The 22,927-nt window shown below is 46.6% G+C and overlaps 1 protein-coding gene across 1 annotated transcript; it reads left to right on the top strand.

Annotated features, from left to right (window-relative positions):
- Positions 1-124: 124 nt before the first annotated feature.
- On the top strand, positions 125-22,927 carry LOC146186802 (chromobox protein homolog 1-like). The gene is made up of 5 exons (XM_084607424.1): positions 125-240; positions 998-1,134; positions 2,356-2,524; positions 5,704-5,801; positions 22,027-22,927. The coding sequence occupies exons 2-5, from the start codon at positions 1,004-1,006 to the stop codon at positions 22,172-22,174; spliced, it is 546 nt and encodes a 181-aa protein (XP_084463550.1). The 5' UTR covers positions 125-240; positions 998-1,003; the 3' UTR covers positions 22,175-22,927.

Below are 22,927 nucleotides of genomic sequence, written 5' to 3'. Positions count from 1 at the left end.
TTTGGCTTATAACTTTAAAATTAAGTTTCTAAAACTTATTTTATTTAAACTAGACATTTTTCATGTATTATGTTGTTTTTTGACCTTGCTTTGATCAAGACGTTTTTATTTGGCGCATTTGCTGCGGCCCTTTACGTCTCATGCTTCACCACGCTCACATTGTTTGTATGCAGTCGAACGTTTTCCCGCCTGTGCCTGTTTTGAGTCGCCGCAGTGGCCGTTGGGTCTTCAACAGTTATTGTAAGAGCGCACTTTATGACCATTTCTGTTACTCGAGACTGTTTGTAAAAGACGCAACACATGCATTAATTGCTTTGGAGACTACACCCCTTGCTTGTTGCTTTCTTTTTATAAGTTTCATCCGAGTTTCGGGGATGACAGGTTGCGAGTCGAGTTTAACATGGCGGTCTTACCATAATATTGGCCTCGCACAAGGCGTTTTTGTTTTTTGAGTTGTATGTCGCGTGTACCTCGGTACTTGCAGTAAGTTTGTATGTAGATAACGTGAGCAGTGGGTGGCCTGTTTCTAGTAAGCAAGCTGTAATGCGCGTTGTGAACGGGACTGTGCGCCCACTCTGTTAAGCCTAACAGTAACTTTCAAGAGCGTTGCTCCAAGTGCCGCGGAGTCGGCTAAATTATTATTGTAGTACTGTTGAATAAATGTAGAGCATTTGGCATAACATGAAATTAGCCTTCGCTTACAGCGTCGCCGCAGACCGCAGTTTAGCCAGGGCGAGCTAACGACGAGCGGCGTTCTCTCGACGAGACATCGCATATTCATTCTTCCAAGCCGATAACTTCTCTTCGGTTCTCTTCGGTCACACAGGTGCGATGATGAGTAGATGCTGCGTACCTCGTGAACACAACAGGACCGTCCCTCGGACTTTGGGCAGATCATTTGCCGCGCGTGCAGATTGCAGCTTTAGCCTGCGTTCTTCGGTACGCGCGGCATTTGTTTCGTTGTTTCGCGCTAACTACTGCTCATTTCTCATTGCAGCACAAAATGTCTGGAAAGAGGAAGTCACCAGACGGGAACTCCTCCGGCTCCGAAGAATTCACCGTCGAAAAAATTCTGGACAAGAGGGTTAGGAACGGACGTGTGGAGTATTACCTGAAGTGGAAGGGCTACGCGGAGTAAGCAGTTTTTACTGTTGTCTGTACTGGCAGCAGTATTAAAATTTATTTAATGTAGTGGCCACAGAAAACTAGCGTCAGGTGCTACTTTTTTGCCGCACTGCGCGACTTTCCAGTGTCTAGAACCACTGTTTACCCACAGCCCAATCGTACCGCAGCCTGTGTACATCACCATGGAGCAAAGTAGTGTTGCATTGTACTGCCAGGAAAGCCACGGCATGCGTACACGAGCAGAGTTTAGTTATGACCTTTCTTTTTTTTTTTTTTGCACGCCTTTGTACGGTGAAGTGCACATGAGCAAACGCCAGCATGTTAGAGATTTGCAGTGTGTGTAGCGTGTGCTTACCAGGGAAAGTTTTGAACTTGCATTCCAAGGTTGGCTCAGCTGTTGCTCGTGCACGCACACAGACCTCCCTGCAAAATAGGCGAAGAATTAAGAGCTAGAGGCAGATGTCTGCTTTGTGCTCCCTTCAGCCCCATAAAAAGATTTAGTGAATGAAACCTGTAGCTTTCATGGCTGTAGCTTTCATAAATCTGCTTTGGATAACACATCTTTTGCAGAAAAAAGCCCTCCTCATACATGGGAATTCGTTTGTCTTAACTTCGTTTGTCTTAATTTTGAACACATTTCGTTAATGTGTTTTTTATTTTTGTCTTCTCTGTTTCAAATTGCATTTGAATGCGGCGGTGCCAAACTTCTTCATACATGAATTTTCTTCTTGTGCAAGGCGTTTGAACAAAATGCAGGATGCCATCCATGGATGACAAAGGGTTAGGTGCCGTGTACTGGAGATTTGCAAGAGCAGTCATGTAGGCACTTATTTCCCATAGAAAAATTGTTTAGTAACTGTTGTATGGTCTGTGCCGAGGCAGAGATAGTTACTTGTTGAAACGAATGTAGAGCAGGTTGCTTTGCTTCATTAATTTTTCAGCGTCGCTTTCATTCTGGCATTTGCTAGAGATGGAGGATAATAGTTGTTCTGGTGGCCTTTTTTGTTCATTATCTTGATTGGAGTCTTCAGATGCACCTGCTTTGCATTTTCAGCTCATTTATTGTGTTTCTATTTTTTTTTTTTTTCTTGCACACAGCAGTGGGGAATGGTAGGCTAAAGGGTAGCCTTGGCTTTGCTGCCACGGTTTTATTCCATTGTGTTGGCCTTTGTAATGTATGGCTGGAAAAAATGGTGCGAAGTGATGTGGCACTTTTCCTTGCCGTTCCAGTTCGGAAAACACGTGGGAGCCGCAGTCGAACCTGGACTGCCCCGAGCTGATCCAGGAATTCGAGGAACAGCGCAAGAAAAAAGAGGACAAGAGGCGTGCCGTAGGCGCTAAGGCCAATGGAGCTGCCGAGGAGCCCAAGAAAAAGAAGGCCAAAGTGGCCACCCCTGAGGTGCGGCAGCTGCTTGTGTAGCAGATTTGTTGGTGAAGATTGCACTCACTTTCTGGCTGATGCAGCCAGAGGCTACCTCTCTTAATGCAGCTTTTAGCTCTGCTTTTGATTAGTGCTTTTAGGCAGTCTCTTGCTTGCCATCTGGAGAGTACAAATTGGACTGAGAGACCTGTAGTGCATCCGTCCAATTCCATGGACTTTCATGGGCCTTGGCCAGGGCCGAACTAGCAGATAGAATTCGAGCTTCCACCCGTGCCTTGCTTCAATTCTCAGTTGTGCGTTTCTAATGCATCCGTAGTGTTGTGATGGCACCATGGAGGAATTAACTGCTGACAGCCGTAATTTTTCATGGCCATGGCAGGTAATATGTTGCAAGTGACAAGCAGTAGCAGCCTTTTTGTTACTGCAATGAGGGCACCTTACAATATATTACTGTGTGTAAGTCATTTTTTATACATATAAATGACAGATGTCTGGTGTCATGGGTAGTATGGGCCAGTGCTCAGTCCCTGCAAGCTGCATTCAGCTCCATTGTTAGGCATTCGAACTGTATATCAGTTGCCCGGCTTGCTCGTTTCCAGTTGAGCAGGCTGTGGCAGGGTCCAGGCTTCAGCAGTTCTGTTTGCTGCTTCTGAAGCTTCTTGGTTACATTGTTTATTCGCCTTTGATTTCTGTATATTCGAGGCCTACTTATACTTTGCAGTATAGAGCAGACATGGACATCCTCACGAGGGTGAACCCTTATGTGGACGTCCTCACCCTTACCTCGTTAGGATTTGACTCTGTGAGGTGGGAGGATCAGCGCTGAAAAACTCTTGAGGCCAAGACAGCAGAGGCGCTGAGGATGAGGGAGGGAAAAAAGTTTGAGGCCGATGGCAAATGTTACACTAAAGGCATAGTTTCTGTTGTAAGTATGCAGGAACACGAAAGGCACAGGTGGCCAGCACACTTTCTCCTCCACTGGCTTGTGTTGTATAGAAAGCAGATGTATTGGAAAGGGGCACTGCTGCCACACCTAGGCTTCGAAGGGATAGGAAAAACACTAGAAATGGCAAAGAAGCAGAAATGAAAGCCGCAAAACGGCCCTGGCGCTCGTGAAGAAGTCTAAAAACGACCCTAGGGAGCTGCAGGTAGTTGCCAAAAGCGTTGTTGCTGTTTCCTGCCTCACAGAACACGACGGGACCGGCGAAGTGCACAGGACCGCCCTTTCTTACTGCTGACGTTTCTTTATCACTCGAGGGAAAAGCGTGACCAAAGGAGAGGGGACGTGCTTTCTCAGTGCTTCTGCCTGTGTTTTTCTTCTTTCCCAGTCAGATGTCAATGAGAAATGCTATTTTTGTTCACGGAACTGACAAACCATCGGTATATAAAGGAAGGTGCCCCAAGCGCAACCGAAGAGCTCTGGTGATGGGAAGTTTGTCTGCTGTTAGGCCTAATTTTGGCAGATACGATGCACTCAATTTGGTTCTTTCAAGCTTTATCCGGTGTTTCGCTGGTTTTGTCAGTGCATCTGTGCAAAAGAAAAAGATGTTCAACAACCAAAACAAGCATGAAGACTAGGGTGGAAGCACAGTTATGAGAGATCAGCATAATGGACCTCATCGGCAGCGGGGCATGTCCCGCCTACTGACAATGCCACAGAGGCGGCATCGTCAACATCAAAAAGGACTTCCCTTGTTTGCTGGCCTATACTGACTAAATGACATGCATCCGACAACCATTTCGTTGACATATTATTCGGATCGCTTCACTGTGAACGTGTAATCAGCGGTCGCAGGGATTGTGAGCGGGGTAATGTATGGGGTTGGTGCCTTCTAACTTTGTGTGCTCTTTTGAGACACCCTTGCTGGCATTCTGTGTGAATTTCATTCATGATGATGGTAGTAAACATCGCATCTGTTTTTCTCTTCCTCATTTTGTTCGATTTTTGGAGTGTACACTGAAATTTGAGCATTTTATGTGGTCCAATCAATGAAATTTGACATGGTTATGCTTTCACGTGTCCTAAATTCAAGGAAACAACTTTCAGAGCTTTTACCATATGCATTCAGTACAATTTCAAGTTTCTCTTTTGAGAACAGTAAGGCTGAAGCTTCACATTTGACTTTTTTTTTTTTTTCTATAATAAAGCGCAAATGGAACGCTGTATTTCTATGTTTTATAAAGTCCTACTGTTCATTTTGGGAAATAAGGGCTTTTTTTCAGCGCTCTGTTGTGCTTTTCGTTATCACCCAAGCGTGCACAAACCCGCATCATCTTTAGAATATCATGGCATGTAAAAATTAAACCAATTAAGATTGAAATAAACTGATTTGAGAAGAGAAGCTTGGAGGTACAAATTTCATTTAGCTATGACAAAAACTAAAAAAAAAAAAAAAATTTGATCGTTAAGTTCTCTCTAACTCTCGACCGGTCTCTGCTTGGGCGACCACTGCCCATGTTCAAGTGCTTGCAGTCTGACTCTGCTTTTCACTACCTGTTGGTCCGCTACTGGTGCAGATGCAACGCAACAGGTTGTTCTGAGTAGCATCTCCCTTTAATTGTGATATATTAGCAATTAGACTTAATCAGGACTTATTGCTGCCACATACTTTTCTCTCGAACTTGTGTGTTTATGGCCAAGCAAATGAGTGTAGGAATTTCCTTACCTTTAGGATGTGTGGTGGACCTTTTGAAATATCAGTGTTTGTAAAGGAGGTCATTGTTGAGAAATGCCATAATGGCCCGTAAGAAACAACTATGTGTTGACAAGTAAATAGTTTAAGTTGACTGGGGCATTTTGTGGAGTGTGTGACACTTTGTATACTCTGGCTGTTTTCTTGGTTTTGGTCTGTTTTAGTGCTATTGGCATAAAAAGTGTTGCAGGGATAATTTTCTGCGCAGTTGCTAACATTTTTGGGTTATGTTGGAGTATGCGGTCTTATTGCTTTCACGATTTTCTGGCTCTTTTTTCAAGCTCTTTTCTGGCTAAAAATGTCATGTTAGCAACCTTGGCACTTGCTGTCCCGATATAGGTGGAGTCTAGCGCTCTATAACTGTGCTTAGGTAAAGGAGGGAAGCTGTTCAGGGAGTGTTGGGTGCCGTGAATTCCACATAATATGAACTTTCCAAAAAGGGGAAAGGGCTCGTGGTTGCGGTGGTCTTCGCCCGCTAGAGCTTCTTTTCTTGGGGTGGTGCAGGAAGAGACTCAACCTCGAGGCTTCGAGAGGGGACTGGAGCCGGAGCGAATCATTGGCGCAACAGACTCTAGCGGGGAGCTGATGTTCCTCATCAAGTGGTGAGTGCGGAGACATTGCATGTGTGCCTATGTGCCATAAAACCCAACACAACACACACACACATTGCACGAATGTGGTTTACATGTTCTCATGGCATATTGCACATCTTACGTTGCCAACCTCATAGGCTAGAGGCAAGGTTTTCCCCAGAGAGGTGCAATATAACTGCACAAACGAGTGTGCAGCGCTTCTTTTAAATAACTAAAATCTCAATAATTTGACCCTCTAGAAAAATGTTTGAATTACTCGAAAATTTGCATTATCAAGTAGCCCTAAAAAAACGGCTGCAAAAAGTTTGCTTTGTTTGATAAACACCTCAATATGGTTGTGCATGTATTTGAAATGAAAGCTATCCAACACAGATGATTTTTCGCTGATTCGGGAAGTGCATTGCTTTGCTCACACTGTCTGGAATGTCAAAGAATTGCTATAAAATCGCAAGTACCACTACGGCCCTTTTTGCAAAGCAATGCCGTAGCAGTGGTGCCTCGTTACAAACTGCCCCTTTGCATTATGGGGATGCTGTGCGGTGAAGCGTCTCGGACTTTGTGTGACTGTGTGACTGCAGCACATGACAGTCACACATACAACTACAGTAGACTCTCGATAATTCAAACTCTGATAATTCGTACTTTTGGTTAATTCAAACTAAATTCAAAATTTTAGTTTGCCCGCTATGCTTTCAATGTATTTAAAAACCGCTTAATTCAAACTCCTCCATTCGGTTAATTCGTACTTTTTGCGTGTTCATACCGAAAAATATCTGCTGCTTCGCTGCAACTAGCTCAAAATTTGCGTTTTTATATCGTAACAGTCAAAAAGTAAAAAATGTAACAATAAGTGCACCTCACCGCAAATCATTCGTCAACATGCCGCGCGAGGGAAAAAAAAAAAGAGCCGACGGGTACGAAAGTGACGCTTGTTGGCCGACTCTGTAGCACGTGACCTAAAGAGCTGACGGGTACGAAAGTGACGCTTGTCGGCCGACTTTGTAGCACATGACCTGCTTTTCGGACAGCCGCAGCACACTCGTTCCCTGATCGATCATGTCGCCGCGGGGAAAGTATCGGACGCTCTCCGTCAAAGAGAAATTGGCGGCCATCGAAGAGGTCGACGCTGGAGTTAAGAAGACTGCAGTGGCAGCAAAATATGGAATCACTAAAAGTACGCTGACAACAATCCTAAAAGTTAAAGACAAGCTGCGGAGCAACGCAAGCCGCTTCGCGCCCGACAGAAAAAGGCTTAGGGAAGCGGCGCACCCAGAACTCGAAAAGGCTGTTCTCTTTTGGCTGAAGCGCGCACGGAGCTCCAGTCTGCCAGTGAGTGGACCAATCCTGCGGGAGAAAGCTGAACAGCTGTCGCTGCGCTTCGGAATTGAAGGCTTTAAGTGCAGCGATGGCTGGATTTCTCGCTTCAAGGAGCGACACGGCCTCGTCTTCAAAAGTGTAAGTGGTGAAGCGGCAGCGGTCGATGAAGCTGTAACTACTGACTGGCAGCACACGCGACTGAAGAGCCTGCTGCATGAATACTCCCCAGCTGACATTTATAACGCCGACGAAATGGGGCTGTTTTTCAAGTGCCTTCCTGATCAGACCTTGTGTCGAAAGGGCGAGCGGTGCACTGGCGGAAAACTTAGTAAAGAGAGGCTGACAGTCATGGTTTGTGCCAACATGGACGGAAGCCATAAGCCTAAACTTTTTGGTGTCGGAAAGTCAAAGTGCCCCAGGTGCTTCAAAGGTGTCCGAACACTGCCAGTTGATTACGCGGGAAACACGCGTGCATGGATGACGCAATCCTTATTTGAGGATTGGCTCCGTAAACTGGACGGGCAGTTCAAGCGGGCGAAGAGGAAAGTATTGCTCATCGTCGACAATTGCCCTGCACATGGCGAGGTGGAGGGGCTAGAAGCAATTCGCCTCGAATTTTTGCCTCCCAATACAACAGCTGTCCTCCAGCCCCTGGATCAAGGGGTAATAAAATGCCTCAAAGTCCACTACAGGAAGCTGCTACTTAAGAGAATGTTGGTGTGTATGGATAATTTAGTGCCATACACCATAACACTGCATTCATCGTTGGGGATGCTTGCTGCTGCATGGAGTGCTGTGACGCCAACAACAATTCGAAATTGTTTTCAGCACGCCTTCCGCATCCCTGGCTGCAGCAGTGACTTGCCTGACTGCCAGCAAAGTGAAGATGAAGGTTGCCTGCAAAGCGACGATGCAAACCAAGTGCTCTCTGCTCTGCAAGTGCACAACCTAGCTGCCGACCTCAGCGATTATGCAGCTGGTGATGATGACCTGTGTGTGTGCAGGGAGGACACACTTGATAACTTGGCAGCGGAGGTGATGCCACCAGAATGCAGTAGTGAAAGTGAGGAGGAGTTGCAAGAGCAATCCACTGTGACATCTGCACAAGCATTCCATCATTCCATCACATTGCTCAAGTCTGCCAATTTCTGATGACAACAGAAAACTCTGAAAATGAACTGGCTGCTCTCACGGGCATAGAGAACTTTGTGTTGAAAGCTCATGTAGCACGGAAGCAGTCGACCATTCACGATTTTTTTAAAAGGTCTGGTCAACAGTAGATGATGACCAATAAACTTGTTGTGTACCTTTCACCTCTGCTTGTTTATTTTGTGTAGTTGAGGTATGGAAGGGCATAAAAATGATTCAAATAGATGCCTGGTCATAGTGTGCTCTGTCATCTTGCCCAGTTGTATGTACAAAAACTTCTGATAATTCAAACTTCCTGATAATTCAAACAAAATCCTGGGGTCCCTTCGAGTTTGAATTAATGAGAGTCTACTGTAAAGTAAATTTATGAAGGGCAACCAGCGACACTGGAACAAGCGCCTCACTTTGATCCCTCATGTGTAGACCAACGGCACCCTGTTTGCGGAGCGTGTGTTCGCAGGCACCAGAGGTGGCAAGGGCATGCGCTGCCATCTGTTACAGTGCCTGGTTTTCTTGGCTCTCTTACCTTGGCATTTGAGATCTATCTTTATGCAGAACTGTGTGTGCTAATTTGAACGACTTGGTTGGTGAAGACATGCAGTGCACGCAGCAGCTTGTCAGATTTTCCACCTTAGCAGGCGCGCATACCGCCACGTGTCGTCGAAACTTCAGCAATAAATCTGTCGTGTCACAGATGTTACCCACTCAAAACATGTACTGCTGGCCTGACAGTGAGTGCACAGGAGTGTGAGCGAGCCACCTCTTCTTGTGGGAAGGTACCGCAGAATTCCAAGCGAACGTCCCCAACTCCACTACTAATCTCTCATTTTTGCGCTGTTTTGGGAAAGCACCCCAGCTGTTTCGAAGCTGTTGTTTCGTCTGTGACCTGCCATGCTTGTCCACAGAGGAGACGGAGCTGCTGACCTTCAGACGGGTTCCCTCCTCACCCGCCGTGCTTAGTCACTGGTACTGGGTACTGCATCCGTTTTCTCTCCGCCGCCGCGCCAAGTCTTGCCTCTGACTGGTTCCCTGCGGACACGTGCCGCCATAAATGTTCAGTCAACTTCCTGGGCTCTAGTGCTGCAGTGGGGAGATGGCTTGCGGGACGTGCTCCAGAACATGTCCTCTCGCTCCTCGCTTTTTGCAAAGCCAAGAAAAGGGACTGCAAATGCACAAGTGTGCCTGGCTGCTGTGCCTTAAAGGGACACTAAAGAGAGAAAGGAAGTGGGTTTGCATCGATAGAATGCCAGTTCCTGATTACAAAAAGACCACTCTTACTGAAAACAGAGCTGTTATAAGGTAGTAAAGAAGAATAACAGAAATACAGGTATCGCCACCACAGCCAAACGGCCGAGGCTCGCAACTACAAATCACGTGACGCGCTAGGGATCCCGGAGGCTGACAAATGCGAATTACGTTGAATGTTTGAATGCGGTAGTATGTTTTTTCTCAAACATGATAACACGCTTTTATCATACGTAAACGACGGCGAAAAGACAACGTAAACGTTGCAAGGCAAATACAAAAATATACTTGGAGGCGTCACAGGCGCCCACTTCAGTTTTGGTTATGTTTCGGCTCAGGCATTTCGTGCGAACTCGGATAGTTTGTTTGAACCTGCAGCGCCTGAATTACGAGCTTGGAGCAGCAGATGCGCCTTGATGGTTCCCATTTGAGCATTCGGAGGCACGAGCGAGCGAAATCCGCTACCGCCGACACACTCCTTCGTTCACACTTCTGCGCCAACATATCGCCGCCGTTGCCGCTTCAACTGCGACCTGACCGCTTGACTGCAGCTACGTACGCCACGAAAAGCATCATATGCTAAGTACCGAAGGAAAAACGCATTATCATTCAATTGTTCACTAAATCATGGCACATCTGACCAACATATACTGCGTCAACAAGACCTTCAACGTGCTATTTGCAGGCGTCGTAAACAAAAGGGGCATACTTGCCGCTCATACCAAGGAGAGCGTCGATATATTGCGCTCGTCGCCCGGCGAAAAAAAAGGGCCTCGGGTAAAAAGTAAAAACTAAAAATAATGAAGCACCAGAAATACATTACAAAAGGTTAAAAAAAATAGATTTTAAAAAAAAAAAAGAAAAAGCGCCCCAAGCGGTGAGACTCGAACTCTCTACTGCTTACTCCGTAACGTTCGGCGCTAACCGCTCGGCTACGCCGCGCTACAGAAACCTTGGAAATATTTCTAGTTTTTATGTCATGGTCCCATTTACAATAAAGTTTCTGTTGCCGGTCTAAAAATTACAACTTCTTGATCATCGGCGCATGCTGCCTGCTCTCACGTCTTGCAACTAATGTTCTGGATGCCAATGCGCACTATATTGTGCACTGGATCCATTTTAACATGTGGAATTTCGCAGCGCTGGCAAATGTAGTGACGCCGGCACTTCGGTCATGTTCTGCTACCGTGGACGTAATTTTCGCTGAACACGGAGCTGTAGCACAAACCTTGAAGGAAAAAAGTGCGACGAAGCTTCAAAACCGACAAGCGCAGCAGCGAGGACACTATTTTGCTGGTAACTAAATCTTATTTGTATGTAAACATGTCAGGAAGCGTTGCGATGACCGAGGGCTCGGTTTGTTTATACGCAGTGCAAGAAGGAGCGCAAAAGCTTGAGAAACATGTAAAGTATTGTGCATTACAAGCCCTCTATGTTTTTTTCTTCTTCCTTTATGGGCCCATCGCTCGGTAAATTACTCTCTTCATCGTTTTATTTATTTCGGCTGAGGCCGTCATTGCGAGTACGCTGTTACCAAGTTGGCCCTTGAGGGATGCGACGCCGCGGACCGCGCCGGCTCGCTAGCTATCACGGAGTCTCCGCTTACGTCATAGTGTGCGTCACTCAACTCCAACTACGTAGTTAGAGGCCACAGTTCGAATTCGTCCGGCGGGAACAAGAGAAAACCTCAACTTCTTATCGCAATATCTCAGCAATTATTCGATTTTTTGCTGCCGGATATGCGGCGACAGTGTCACCAAATGTAGTTTATTAGATTTTCATACCATCTTTGGCTGTCTTTAGTGTCCCTTTAAGGTTCACGAAACGAATTGCGGCGAGCCTGGAATTTGTATGCTTCGTTCTTGCTTCTGAACTCACTGTTAACCCACTTCGGCTTGAGCATTTTGGTGGTGGATGGCACAGTTGCGTTGATGCGGCGTTCCATCAGAACTTCTGCTGGAGAGAACCCTTCCATAGCTGGTGTGGCTCTGCAGTGCCGTGTTTATGATGAAAGATTTCTTCGGGCGCTCCTTGGCTGTTTGTGTTGTGCGTTCCACCATTCCGTTACTTTGGGCGTAGTACGGACTTTAGGTTATGTGGTCTGAGCCCCAGTTCGTGTTAACTGTTCTCGGCACTCCCAAACATGCCATGAGTGGTTCCAGAACGCGGATTACATCTCTTGAATTGTAGTGTATTACTAGGATGTAGTTGTTTTCTTACATTGAGAAACGATCAATGCCGATGGTATCCCACGGATATGCAGGGAGGCAGGTAAAGATGACGCAATATCTGGTTTGGCAGCTTTCACAAGAGGTCGCTAGGTGCGGCGATTTGACGAATATTCACTAAAATACTTCCTTTCCTCTCATTTTTGTTCATAAAGTGTGTTTCTTGGTCACTCTCAATGTGGTAGTTATCATCTGTGCTAGAAATCTCTGTGGAAATTTTTTTGTTCGCTATCCCTGTACATTTTGAGTGTTCGTTTGCCTTGAAGGGCACTGCCACAGGCATATGCAATGGTAAATGAAGCTTCTCATGCTGTTTCTAATGGCGGTGTATATGGGCTTTATGGCAAGCTTTTGCCAGTATTTGGGGAAGGGACTGTTATATGTATAGTATATAAAAACAAAGCCTTCCATTTATATTGTTATAACTGCAGTGTAGCAGAAGTTAAAGGTTGTTTAATATTGCAAATGCGTTTTTCTCAGTGCTGTTTCTGGACACTGCACTCGGCTTTACTGGGCTTCTCACTGAGTGACAATGACAAATTTAGTATCACTGCAATCATTTTGAAAAGATCTGGGGGTGATCCAACGTTTGCATGACCCTATCGTGACTTTGCAAATTACCATTAATATAATATATAATGTTCAAGGATTTTGCCAATTTTCTAATGGCATACACTATCTTGGTCGTGCATTAGGGCGATAGCTTCAGTTTTAGTTTACATATTCAATATTCGAAGGCAGTTTTGGAAATGGGAAGAGCGTGTAAGTTTTGGTGAGAAATATCCCAGTGATGCTGCTGTTCGTTAAGGGGAGATGCTCCTCGAAAACATTTTTTTCTTAATATTGATGCTAGGTGAATGAAAATTGCACCACTTATAGAGATTGATCTCCTCTTTCTAAATATGCTTTTAGTTTTAAAATAGCTTAATGTTTTTATATTCTAAATGCCATGCATAAGTGAAAAACAATGCATGTTTGTGCAGCTGCTGTACACAGCAGCAAGCATGGTAGGGCAGAGCCAACTAGTTCTTCTTGTCCCCAACACTCCACTGAGTGCAAATAAGCAACATAGCAACAATCCCTTGGCATGCAATGTTTTGAGACAATTTTATATCTTGTGCTTTGTTTTTAGTGGCTAGCACCAGATAATTTTTTAAATTTGCATGCCCAAAAATACTGCTGATTGCATTTAAACCTAGATACTTGCATTCTACACATCCTAAAGATTATGCATGCCAAATTTGGTGTTGATTGAACTAAAATAACGACATAAAATATTGTGCACAAAACTCATATTCGGCCCAAAATACGAATTCGAGAAAAATGCGATTTAAAGATACAAAAGCTGTTTATTGCTGTTGTAGCAGCACTATCTGCATGAAAATTGCACACAATGCAGGCCAGGGTATTATGATACAGTGCACCGTTTTAGAATTCACCAGCATCATATGTTGCTCCCACAGTGACATTGTGAGCAGCATTCTCAAGGCGTGCTTTCTTGGCTATTTAGTGATGCTGAGACCTTGCTTCTGTCAGCCACTGCTTTGTAACCACAAGGTGCACATTTTTTGTTATGGCATTAAACTCCTTATGGTGCACTTGTTTCGGCAAACCAAGAACCACACAAAATCGGGAAAGTTGATTGTATCCAGCACCAATAACGAGCGCCGCAACCCCTGCATTGACGTTCACGGCAAAAATCTCCCTCGGGCTGGCTGAAGGGCGTCGTCCACCGGAGCTGCACACCGCGCACGACTACGACACAACGGACGTGGCACACGCTACACTGCTGCAACGCAGCTCTAGAAACGACGAGAGTCCTTTTCACTTCTTGGCCAACTCGCGAACGGAAAGTTAGCAGCGTCCGCGCTCCCGACATGCTGCTCGCTCGCCAGTGCGTTCGCGGCACCGATCTCGCCGATAAAGGCACTCGCCGTACTAGGTCTCCTCAACGCTCGAAGATCCTTATCTTCTTATCCAATGCACTGACGAAATCGTCTAAGCTGTCACTGAAACTTCAGTGCCCAGCCGGCTTCGAGCTGTCAAAAGTGTCGTCTCCGCCGAGGTTAGGCCTAGCTTCCGCGGACGTCTCCACTGCACGCCGTTTCACTTTGCCGGTGACTTCCCTTGAACGCGTGGTTTGATCGGTACTTTCGACACCGAAAGTCACGTTTCTTCTCGGATTCTATCGCAGCGATGAGCACGAAGATGCATGTGAAATTTGAAAACGCGCCGAAAGAAAACTAGCGGGCCAGCGTGACAGCGAGCTACGCGTCGCATGAAGAGCAGACGAGCTATGGCCGCTTCCCACACTGACAGCCAATGGCGTGGTCGAAATCGCACCACGTGATTTAAATGGCAAGTGAAAATGCTAGGTTTGGGCGGCGAAACTTTTTTTTTTATTACTTGCTGGGGGTTTGTGAAGCGGCAAAGCCAGCTTTAGGGAGAAAAAGCGTAGGCCTGCCGCCTTGCAAAATTTCAGTGGCGTGCGACGCCGCGATTTGACGCGTCACGCGCTTGAACATGGGTCGTATCTGCCCCTTCTTTAGCCACCTTGCGTGCTTTAACAGACTTTTTAAATGATTTCGCGACTGTTTTCGGCTCTGATTTTTTAATATATTAAAGAGGAAGGATCAGTGTTGCTGAAACAGTCAAAATCACAAAAGTGACTTTTTTACTGAAAATCGCCGTTTTTTCGACCCGCGTCTCCCCTTAATTTTAAACTTCAAATACCATTTTCTTAGTTTCATATTTTTAGTCGATCCCTACAGTCTTACGCAGGGTTTTGATAACTTCATTTTAGTTCACACAAATAACTTTGGTACCATTTTCTTCGGATAGGAATGAGGTACCTAATGGCATTTTTTTTTTTTTTTTTTTTTTTTTTAGTTTATGCAATGGATAAATATTAATTTGAGATAAGCTTAATTTAGTTCCAGTGTGAAATAATGCAGTCTTTTACTCTCAACGTATGTGAGGATGATGTGCCTTTAGAAGAAAACGAAGGATGTCATCGGGTATGAAAAGTCTTTGGGTATCAATCTATGTAAGTAGAAGCAACGAAATGCAATGAGAAAGTTCAATAAAGATGCATAAGAAATTCACCAATTATACTCTGGACTTTGTTGGATGACTTTTGATCTAAGACCACCAACTCAATTATGATTACATTTTTGAAATCGGGAGGGAAAACCACGTCTGCGTGCAAAGTTTCGGGAGATTCTAGCCGTAACTAAAAGAAAAGCTAGTTTCGGGACCCTTCTCCCCCCTTAAATCGGAAATACTGATAAGCCGACGCCCATGTCCCCTGACGGGCGCTACGGGTTTTGCACCGGTTAGGCCACATTCGGTTATGATTGCAAGGTACCGTAACCAAAGCACAAACGGCCTCATCAAAAAAATCTTAATAGGCTGACTACGTTTCAGTTTCACTTTTATGAGCTTTGGGCTGTCCGTACCAGCCTGCAGCAGCATTGCTCATTGGCCGCGCACGAACCAGCTAACCGGTCACAGTTGCCCGGTGTTTCGGATAATGGGCTTCCATCGCTATTCTGCTGCTCCCAAAGTGTGCGCTTATCAAGTTTGAGTTGTTCAGCGTGGCGACGTGCAGTGAAGTCTACATGGGACGCAGGCTACTTGTGAAGAGGCACTCATCCTACTACGTCGCATTGGGAAGGATGAGTGCTGGTAAGGAGTTCAGAGTAAAGGTTTAGTCTAGACCATTGGCACTCTGCACCAAATCCTCCCCCCCCCCCCCCCCCCACACACACACACACACACACACACACACACACACACACACACACACACAACACTAGAACTAACATCAAAAGATACACGCATCGTGGCACGCTCTGCCAAGGAATAAGCTGGGGGCTGCGACAACGGGAAACAGAGGGACGCGCTATCAACTAAGGCTTTTTCTCTCTCTCTCTCTCTCTCTCTCTCTCAAATTCTCAGCAGCAAAAGCAGGGGTTGAGTTCATTATGCAAGTGAATGCAGTAACTTTACCGCAATCCAAATTGTTCTTGTCAGGTTTTTCGAGGCATTTCGATAATCAAAACATTGGATAATTCCGGTCCCGCGAAGGAGACACGATCTCCCAGGTACTATTCACAGCTTGCTTAGAGGAAGTTTTCAGAGACTTGGAAGGGGAGCAGTTAGGGATAATGGTAGATGGAGAATACCTCAGAAATCTGCGATTTGCTGATGACATTTCCTTGCTAAGTAACTCAGGAGATGAACTGCAAATAATAATTGGTGACCTAGACAGGAAAAGTAGAAAGCTAGGATTGAAAATCAATATGCAGAAGACTAAGGTAATATTCAACAGCCTCAGGAAGGAACAGCAGTTCACGTTAGGTAGCGAAGCACTGGAAGTAGTAGGCGAATATGTCTACTTAGGACAGGTAGTAACCGTAGATCCGGACCATGAAAAGGAAATAACCAGAAGAATAAGATTGGGATGGAGTGCATTTGGCAAGCACTTGCAGATTATGACTAGCAGCTTACTGGTATCGCTCAAGAGGAAAGTATACAACAGTTGCATCTTACCTGTACTCACCTATGGGGCTGAAACGGGGAGGCTAACCAAGAGGGTTCTACTTAAGTTGAGGACAGCTCAGAGGGCTATGGAACAAAAAATGGTAGGGGTAACATTAAGAGATAGGAAGCGTGCAGAGTGGATCAGAGGAATAACTCAAGTTACTGACATTCTAGTAGAAATCGAGAAGAAATGGGCATGGGCAGGACATGTAGTGCGAAGAGAGGATAACCGGTGGTCGCTTAGGGTAACAAACTGGATTCCAAGGGAAGGAAAGCGTATCAGGGGGCGGCAGAAAGTTAGATGGGCGGATGAGGTTAAGAAGTTCGCAGGGGCCAAGTGGATGCAGCTAGCACAGAACCGGGTTAATTGGAGAAATATGGGAGATGCCTCCGCCCTGCAGTGGGTATAGTCAGGCTGATGATGATATTCGTTCTCGGGATGAAGTGTTTTACAAAAGCACTCGCCACTTGGCCATACGATGTCATCTGGTCGTCTGTGCGGTTCAGTGAAATCAGCACGTCCTCCACTTTCTCACTTATCGCGTAGAGTAGCGTGTCAATCTGTGTTGCTTCGTCTGCTCGACGAGGCCAGCGATGAGGCGTTACGGCTCCCAGCGTATCGCGCATCTTGACATCTTCGGCACTGCTGAAGCGCGACAGCGAGAGGGTTGGACATATGGCGTCCGGTGCGTGGCCATCTGCGCAAGCTAGGGGCGCAACGTCATCAGGCATGGCGTAGTTAAGGTTAACATGCTACCGGGTTGGTGTACGGCCACCTTTTGTAGCATTGGTTCTGTTGTCCTCCGTTCGCACTAGTCTACTTGCTCACCGCTGCTACCATGTCATAGCCGAGCGTTACTGCGCCTGCTCTAGCACAGAGTTTACAACCATTTATTCTGGTGCGGTCGGCCGGCGACAAAGGAATGACACACAATGTCGTTTCCCCTGTCCCAGTGGGCCTTTTCGCTCCACCCGCATGCACGTCTCTCAACGCAACGCATTGCCGCGTGGTGTCACCCTGGTCAGTGGCCGATACCCCACGACAGCTATCTGCACGCTTCCTTCTGGGTTGTTCTCGAGCGGTTCCAAGCACCTGAATGGTGCGAATCTGGTTAGAAAACATGTGTCATAGACCTGGCAGCGCATCTCTCCATCGCTAAAACTGAACTGCATCACAATGTTGCGGCGAGTTGATGGAGCTGGGACCTCGCATCCACTACTGGGAATTGATTCCGGGCACATGCGCCGCGGACTGAGGCTATTCTGATTACACAAACGTTTACTGTCATACTTGAGAGCTTGCACCGCATCAGCGTGGCCTGCAGTCGCAGAAATGGAACTTGCGTCTACACTGCACCTTAGGATTACTTGACTGCTCCAGGTCTTTGGGTTCGCTTCCTAGCACAGATTCCAAAGACGACCCCCTTCCACTACACATCACAGTGATCTTCACTGAGTGCACTGGCATGTCCACACACCTGGAGACTTCCTTTCATTGGAGCCGTACCACATCGGAACAGTGTGATATCCTTGTCGCTTTCTCCGCCTCTTCCATTTCTTCGTCTTTTGGGATGGACCACACGGTGCGCTAATGCTTTTCAAAAAGCATTGATGCAGACCTGGTCCTCGGTTCATTCGATTGATTTGCCGTCAGCAGCTTTTTCTGGGTAGGAAGCTTGCGTTAGCGCTTCCCGCATGTATACTTCGTCCTATACCTCTAGACGGTCCACTGCTGCATTGCTGGCACGCAGACGAAGCCTTTCTCAACAGAGGGGGTGGCGAAAAATGCAGAACGGCAGCCGCGGATTCGCAGACTACAGAGCAGTTGACAAAAGCGTGTGCGAGACTGCGAGTGAGGTGGGAGACGACGCAAGCAGTGGTGCGCTTTCCAGCAGCCACTCGGAGGGCGCGCTGAACGTCACGTGACTGGCCTGATCAATCAGCGCCTGGAAGTGGCTCTGCGAGGTCTTCTCATTTTTGACGTTTGTGTGTTTATTTTTTATCTTAGACACGTGGTGCCGATGGGAGGAGTATTGCAGTGACGCAAGCTTTCCAGTAGTGCCAAATTTTTTGCGATTGGCGTTACAGCCGCAGAGTTATTGCACTAGAAAATGAGTTTTCACGGACATCTCAGCCAGTTTCTTGCTTCCAGGGGTCTCAAAACAATTTTGAGGCTGTTTTCATCGCAGTTTTTTAGCAGTGTGATTGAAAAGGCCTGTAGATTACAAATCTGATCCCTGCAGTTTTGTAGTCTGGCAGACGATACTGGACCTTATTATTATTCTTCCGAAATTTGAGCGCCGTAGACCCAGTCCTTATTTCAAAATAAGTGGCTGAAGCTGACACCGCGAAGCTCCTCCCATTGACAGTGATCGCCATGTTTAAATGCTAGGAGACGTCACAGAGACACAGGCTATCACATCGTCTGCTGCTGTGCCGGCACTGATGAGCTGCTGATACACTGTACTGTGTTCATGCTTGCTAACATGACTCCCAATATGTAGACTCGGCATGTTTCTGAAAACAGCACAGACACCCTGTACCCTGTCTTGTGTGTCTTTTTCGCGCGACTGTCATGTCTGAAATATTGTACAACTAGCCCAACAGCACATCAAACGGAAGCATCAGACTGCAGTGAAGCACAATTTAGTTCTTGTCCGGGCATCCACCTTCGCCGCGACTGCTGCCATTGTCAGATGCCGGCGCTGCTCCTACCGTCGTAAACATCGCCGTGCCGGACTTGCCTTCCGCGCAAGCTGTCTGTGCCAGTGATACGGCAGATCCCTTGCACCACCGTCGAAAAAGCATGTTAAAATTTGTTTTTGTCATAATAATAGGCTCTCGAAAAATGAATCTCAAAAATTAATGCTTCTTGTGAAATGCCGACCCATATGGGGGGAGTTTTTGCTCACAGCCAGTGCCCGTGTCCTTGTATGCTAGCTCCATTGCTAAGGTGTCGCCGAAAATCATTTCCTATGCTATGAAATAGTGGGGTTGAGAGTAAAGAAGTGTCATGATCAAGTGATCCATTTACTAAAATGCCGCGCTGATCTATTACAAAGTGCCATCCGCTGTGGCTTCGATGCGAAGTAATTTAGGCCTAGCGGTGATTAGGGAGAAGCAGACAGCCAGAGCACAGTAGTCCGAGCTTGCGAGCACCGTCGCTGTAAGCTTGTAGCATCTGGCGTTGTAAGCCTCGTGAGCTTATAGTCTACTCTCATGATGTGGCTAGGGCCAGACTTGGGCCTGACAACGAGCAGCGTAAACGATACAGCTAAGACGGGATGGCCAGGGTATTGGGTGCCTCGATGCAGTGCACTGCTCCCATGCACTACACTGCTGCACTGTCGGGCGGTACCTGAAAATTGTACAAAAGCACCGTCGGATGGCAATGTATACATTGCATATTTTGTGTGTTTAAGTGTACAATGTCACTGTTCGAGCAGGTCAGCTCGTGCGGCTTTCATACTCTAGAAGGCATGGCAGTGCTGAGCAGATAACATCTGCCCTCACCCCCCCCCCCCCCCCCCCCCTTTTTTTTTTTTTTTATAATCTGATCTTTCTTGTGCAGGTCCCTTCTCTTCGGGACAGGGTTAATTATTTTGCCTGCTGTTTTTTTTTTCTTTTTTTTTTTTTTTCGATGAACTTGCTATCTTTGTTGTATCCCTAAGTGACAAAGAAATGTTAGTGGGTCACAAACTGCTGTCCTGTATGCTTCTTTGTTGCCCATGTGAATTGGTGAGCTCGAGAGCAGGAGCGAGTTTGCCTAGCCTGTGACATACGCCTCCTTTCCACAATCATCCTCTCCAGAATCCCCCGTGTGAATACTGCTTGAAGAAGCTCTGGTGGACATCTGCGTTTTACTGCGAAAGGGCCGCAAAAAAATTGTCGCTTAGTTTTAATCTAAAAAAAAATGCAGTGGTTTAACTGCGGTTAAAGGGACACTAAAGACACCCAGATATGCTATCAAAATCTAATAAACTGCATTTAGTGGCACTGTCGCTGTATATCCTGCAGCAAAAAAAAATCTAATTATTGCTGAGATAATGAGTTGAGGTTTTTTGTTCCCGCCAGTCAATTCAAACTGTTTTCTTCTACTACGTAGTAGGGTAGGATGACGCACACTATGACGCAAGAGAAGACTCCATGGTTGCTGGCGCGCGGGGAGAGGAGAATACTTCGCATGTGCGGGCCAAGCATGGTGCCCAGTCATGATCTTCATTCAATACTCACTTCGGGTAGGCGCATCTGCTACTCCGAGCTCGTAGTTCAGGCGCCGCAGGTTCAAAACGAAACTATCCAGCACGCAAGAAGTGCCTGAGCCGGCACATAGCCGAAACTGAAGTGGACGCCTGTGGCGCTGCCAAGTATATATTTATATTTGCCTTGCAAAATTTGCATTGTCTTTTTGTCGTCGTTTACGTGGGATAAGAGCATGTTATCATATTCGAGACAAAACCTACTATCGCATTCAAATGGGCAACATAATTCACATTTGTCAGCCTCCGGGATCCCTAGCGCATCGCGTGATTTGTAGCTGCTAGTCTCTGCCGTTTCGGTTGTGGCGGCGATACCTGTATTTCTGTTCTTCCTCTTTACTACCTTCTAACAGCTCTGTTTTCAGCAAGAGTGGCTTTTTTGTAACCAGGAATTGGCATTCTATCGATGCAAGCCCACTTCGTTTTTCTCTTTAGTGTCCCTTTAAACCTAGTTGAGTTGCAAAAGCAACAGCTGCATGGATATGCACTGAGCAGCGGCCGGCCTTTCCTTCTCCATAGTTAGTCGATTGTGGCTGAGCGTTTTATCCATACAGCCAACTGAGAGAGTGATGCGCTGGCTGTGGTTACGACGTCACTTTTCCGGCACTGGCAAAGCGCGTGGCAAAATGCGGCCGCGACGCCTGCTTCGACACACCAGCTGCTGCCTCTGACCTCACACGGCTCCTTGCGCATGCACAACTTGGCCCACGCTTTGCCGCAAGAAATGGCTCGACGACTATACTCGGGGACAACTTGCTGTGGCAATGAAGCCAAAGCTACGGGGGCGAGGCTTTCGTAACTGTGTTACTACGCCATGTAGTTTCGAGTATCTGACCGTGGCTGCGCTCTCGGCACTGCACACGACGTCCGCTGTCAAAAACAGAAAAACACACTCGTTAATAACTCACACAGAAATGACCGGAATAAAGCGGCAGACGCATCCCACCCGGCCCCACGTACGCTGTTCGCGCTTTGCGAGATTGTCGACTGGCCGCGCAACCATCGACATGAACACTGCGTATTAAATTCCCGCTGTACTTGCTAGTACTGTAGTATAAGCCTGATACAATAATAAGGATAAAAGTTCCGTAGTGGTATAAGGTTCCAGAGCATCACTTGCGAAATATCTGCAGGCAATATATTGTGCGGAGCGAGCTGGTGCGTTTCGGGTGGTTTTTGTAGGTTCTATGGACATTTTTCATGGCCCTCGGAGAAATCTGTTTTTCTGGGCTTGTAGGATGGCCGTGGGGAAGTAAATCCTCTGCTCTTTCTTCTGCAGCGCGCACTGTCCTGTTTCCAGTGTGGCGACAGCCTTTTACCTCTTGTTGAAAAGGTCTATAGGGCCATTCTATACTTCGAATATTCAGATCATTCACACCATTTTCCTGGTTCCTCGAAGGCCAAATTAATATATTTTCTTGCATGTCTTGAGCCATGCTCTTGTTATACCACTGTTTTCCGCTATACGCATTGCCTTGTGTGTTCCTGCAGGAAGAACAGCGACGAGGCAGACCTTGTCCCATCACGGCTGGCCAACGTCAAGTGCCCCCAGGTGGTCATTCAGTTCTATGAGGAGAGGCTTACCTGGCACACCAGCTCCAGCGCAGCCAAGGCTGAAGATGCTGAGGAAGCCTCGTGAGGAGCACCAGTGGGCGTGGGCCTCTTCGGGTTATCATGATGCCGCCGCAGCAGCAGCAGCAAGCAAAGGTCGTCCACCCTTAGGGTGTACGCACGACAGCTTGGCTACATTCTTCAGAGTGGCAATACATCTGTCTTGGTCCCAAATCGAAGCAGGATGACAGCTCATGTTTCAGTCAATGCCTGCTACTATTTGCGGCTGTGATGTATGCTGCACCGCTCCGAAGAAAGCAGCATCTCTCATGTAACCCTAAGAGTATAAAACCCTAAAAGTAAACCCATGGGGCAATCAGTGAACGAGTGGTTGCGCTGCATCTGCTAGGGCTGGATGCTGCGGTCCATTAATACGAAACAGTGGTGGTGCACACGTCCCCACCTGCTATTGGCTGCCAAAACTAGAAACTTTGATGGCTCTGCCACTACGTTCATGTTTCACCCGAGGAAAGGGCGAGAGACATTGTGTAGTTGGGGTGGGGGGATTTGACAAATTTGGTTGAAGGGCACGTTTGCCAGTTCTTACCTGGTTTTCTTTGTTCTTGTGTTCACTTGCAGGCTAGCAATGATGGAGGGTTGCCTCAGATATGTTACACTTCATCCTCTTTGAAGGGTGCATTCATCTAGTGTTAGTCATCTCCTTGCCTTCCTCAGACATTGTGTGCAGCACTGGGCCTGATTTTTTATTCTTATCTATATCTTTGCGAGTTTCTCTCTTTTGGCCTTCATGTATATTTTTTTTTTTTTTCGTTCATTCATA

The sequence above is a fragment of the Amblyomma maculatum genome, chromosome 6 (genome assembly GCF_055883805.1).
Source record: "Amblyomma maculatum isolate TAMU_Amacu chromosome 6, ASM5588380v1, whole genome shotgun sequence".
NCBI classification, from domain to species: Eukaryota; Metazoa; Arthropoda; class Arachnida; order Ixodida; family Ixodidae; genus Amblyomma; species Amblyomma maculatum.
The sequence above is the reverse complement of the archived record's forward strand: the minus strand, read 5'-3'. Positions and strand labels throughout refer to the sequence as shown.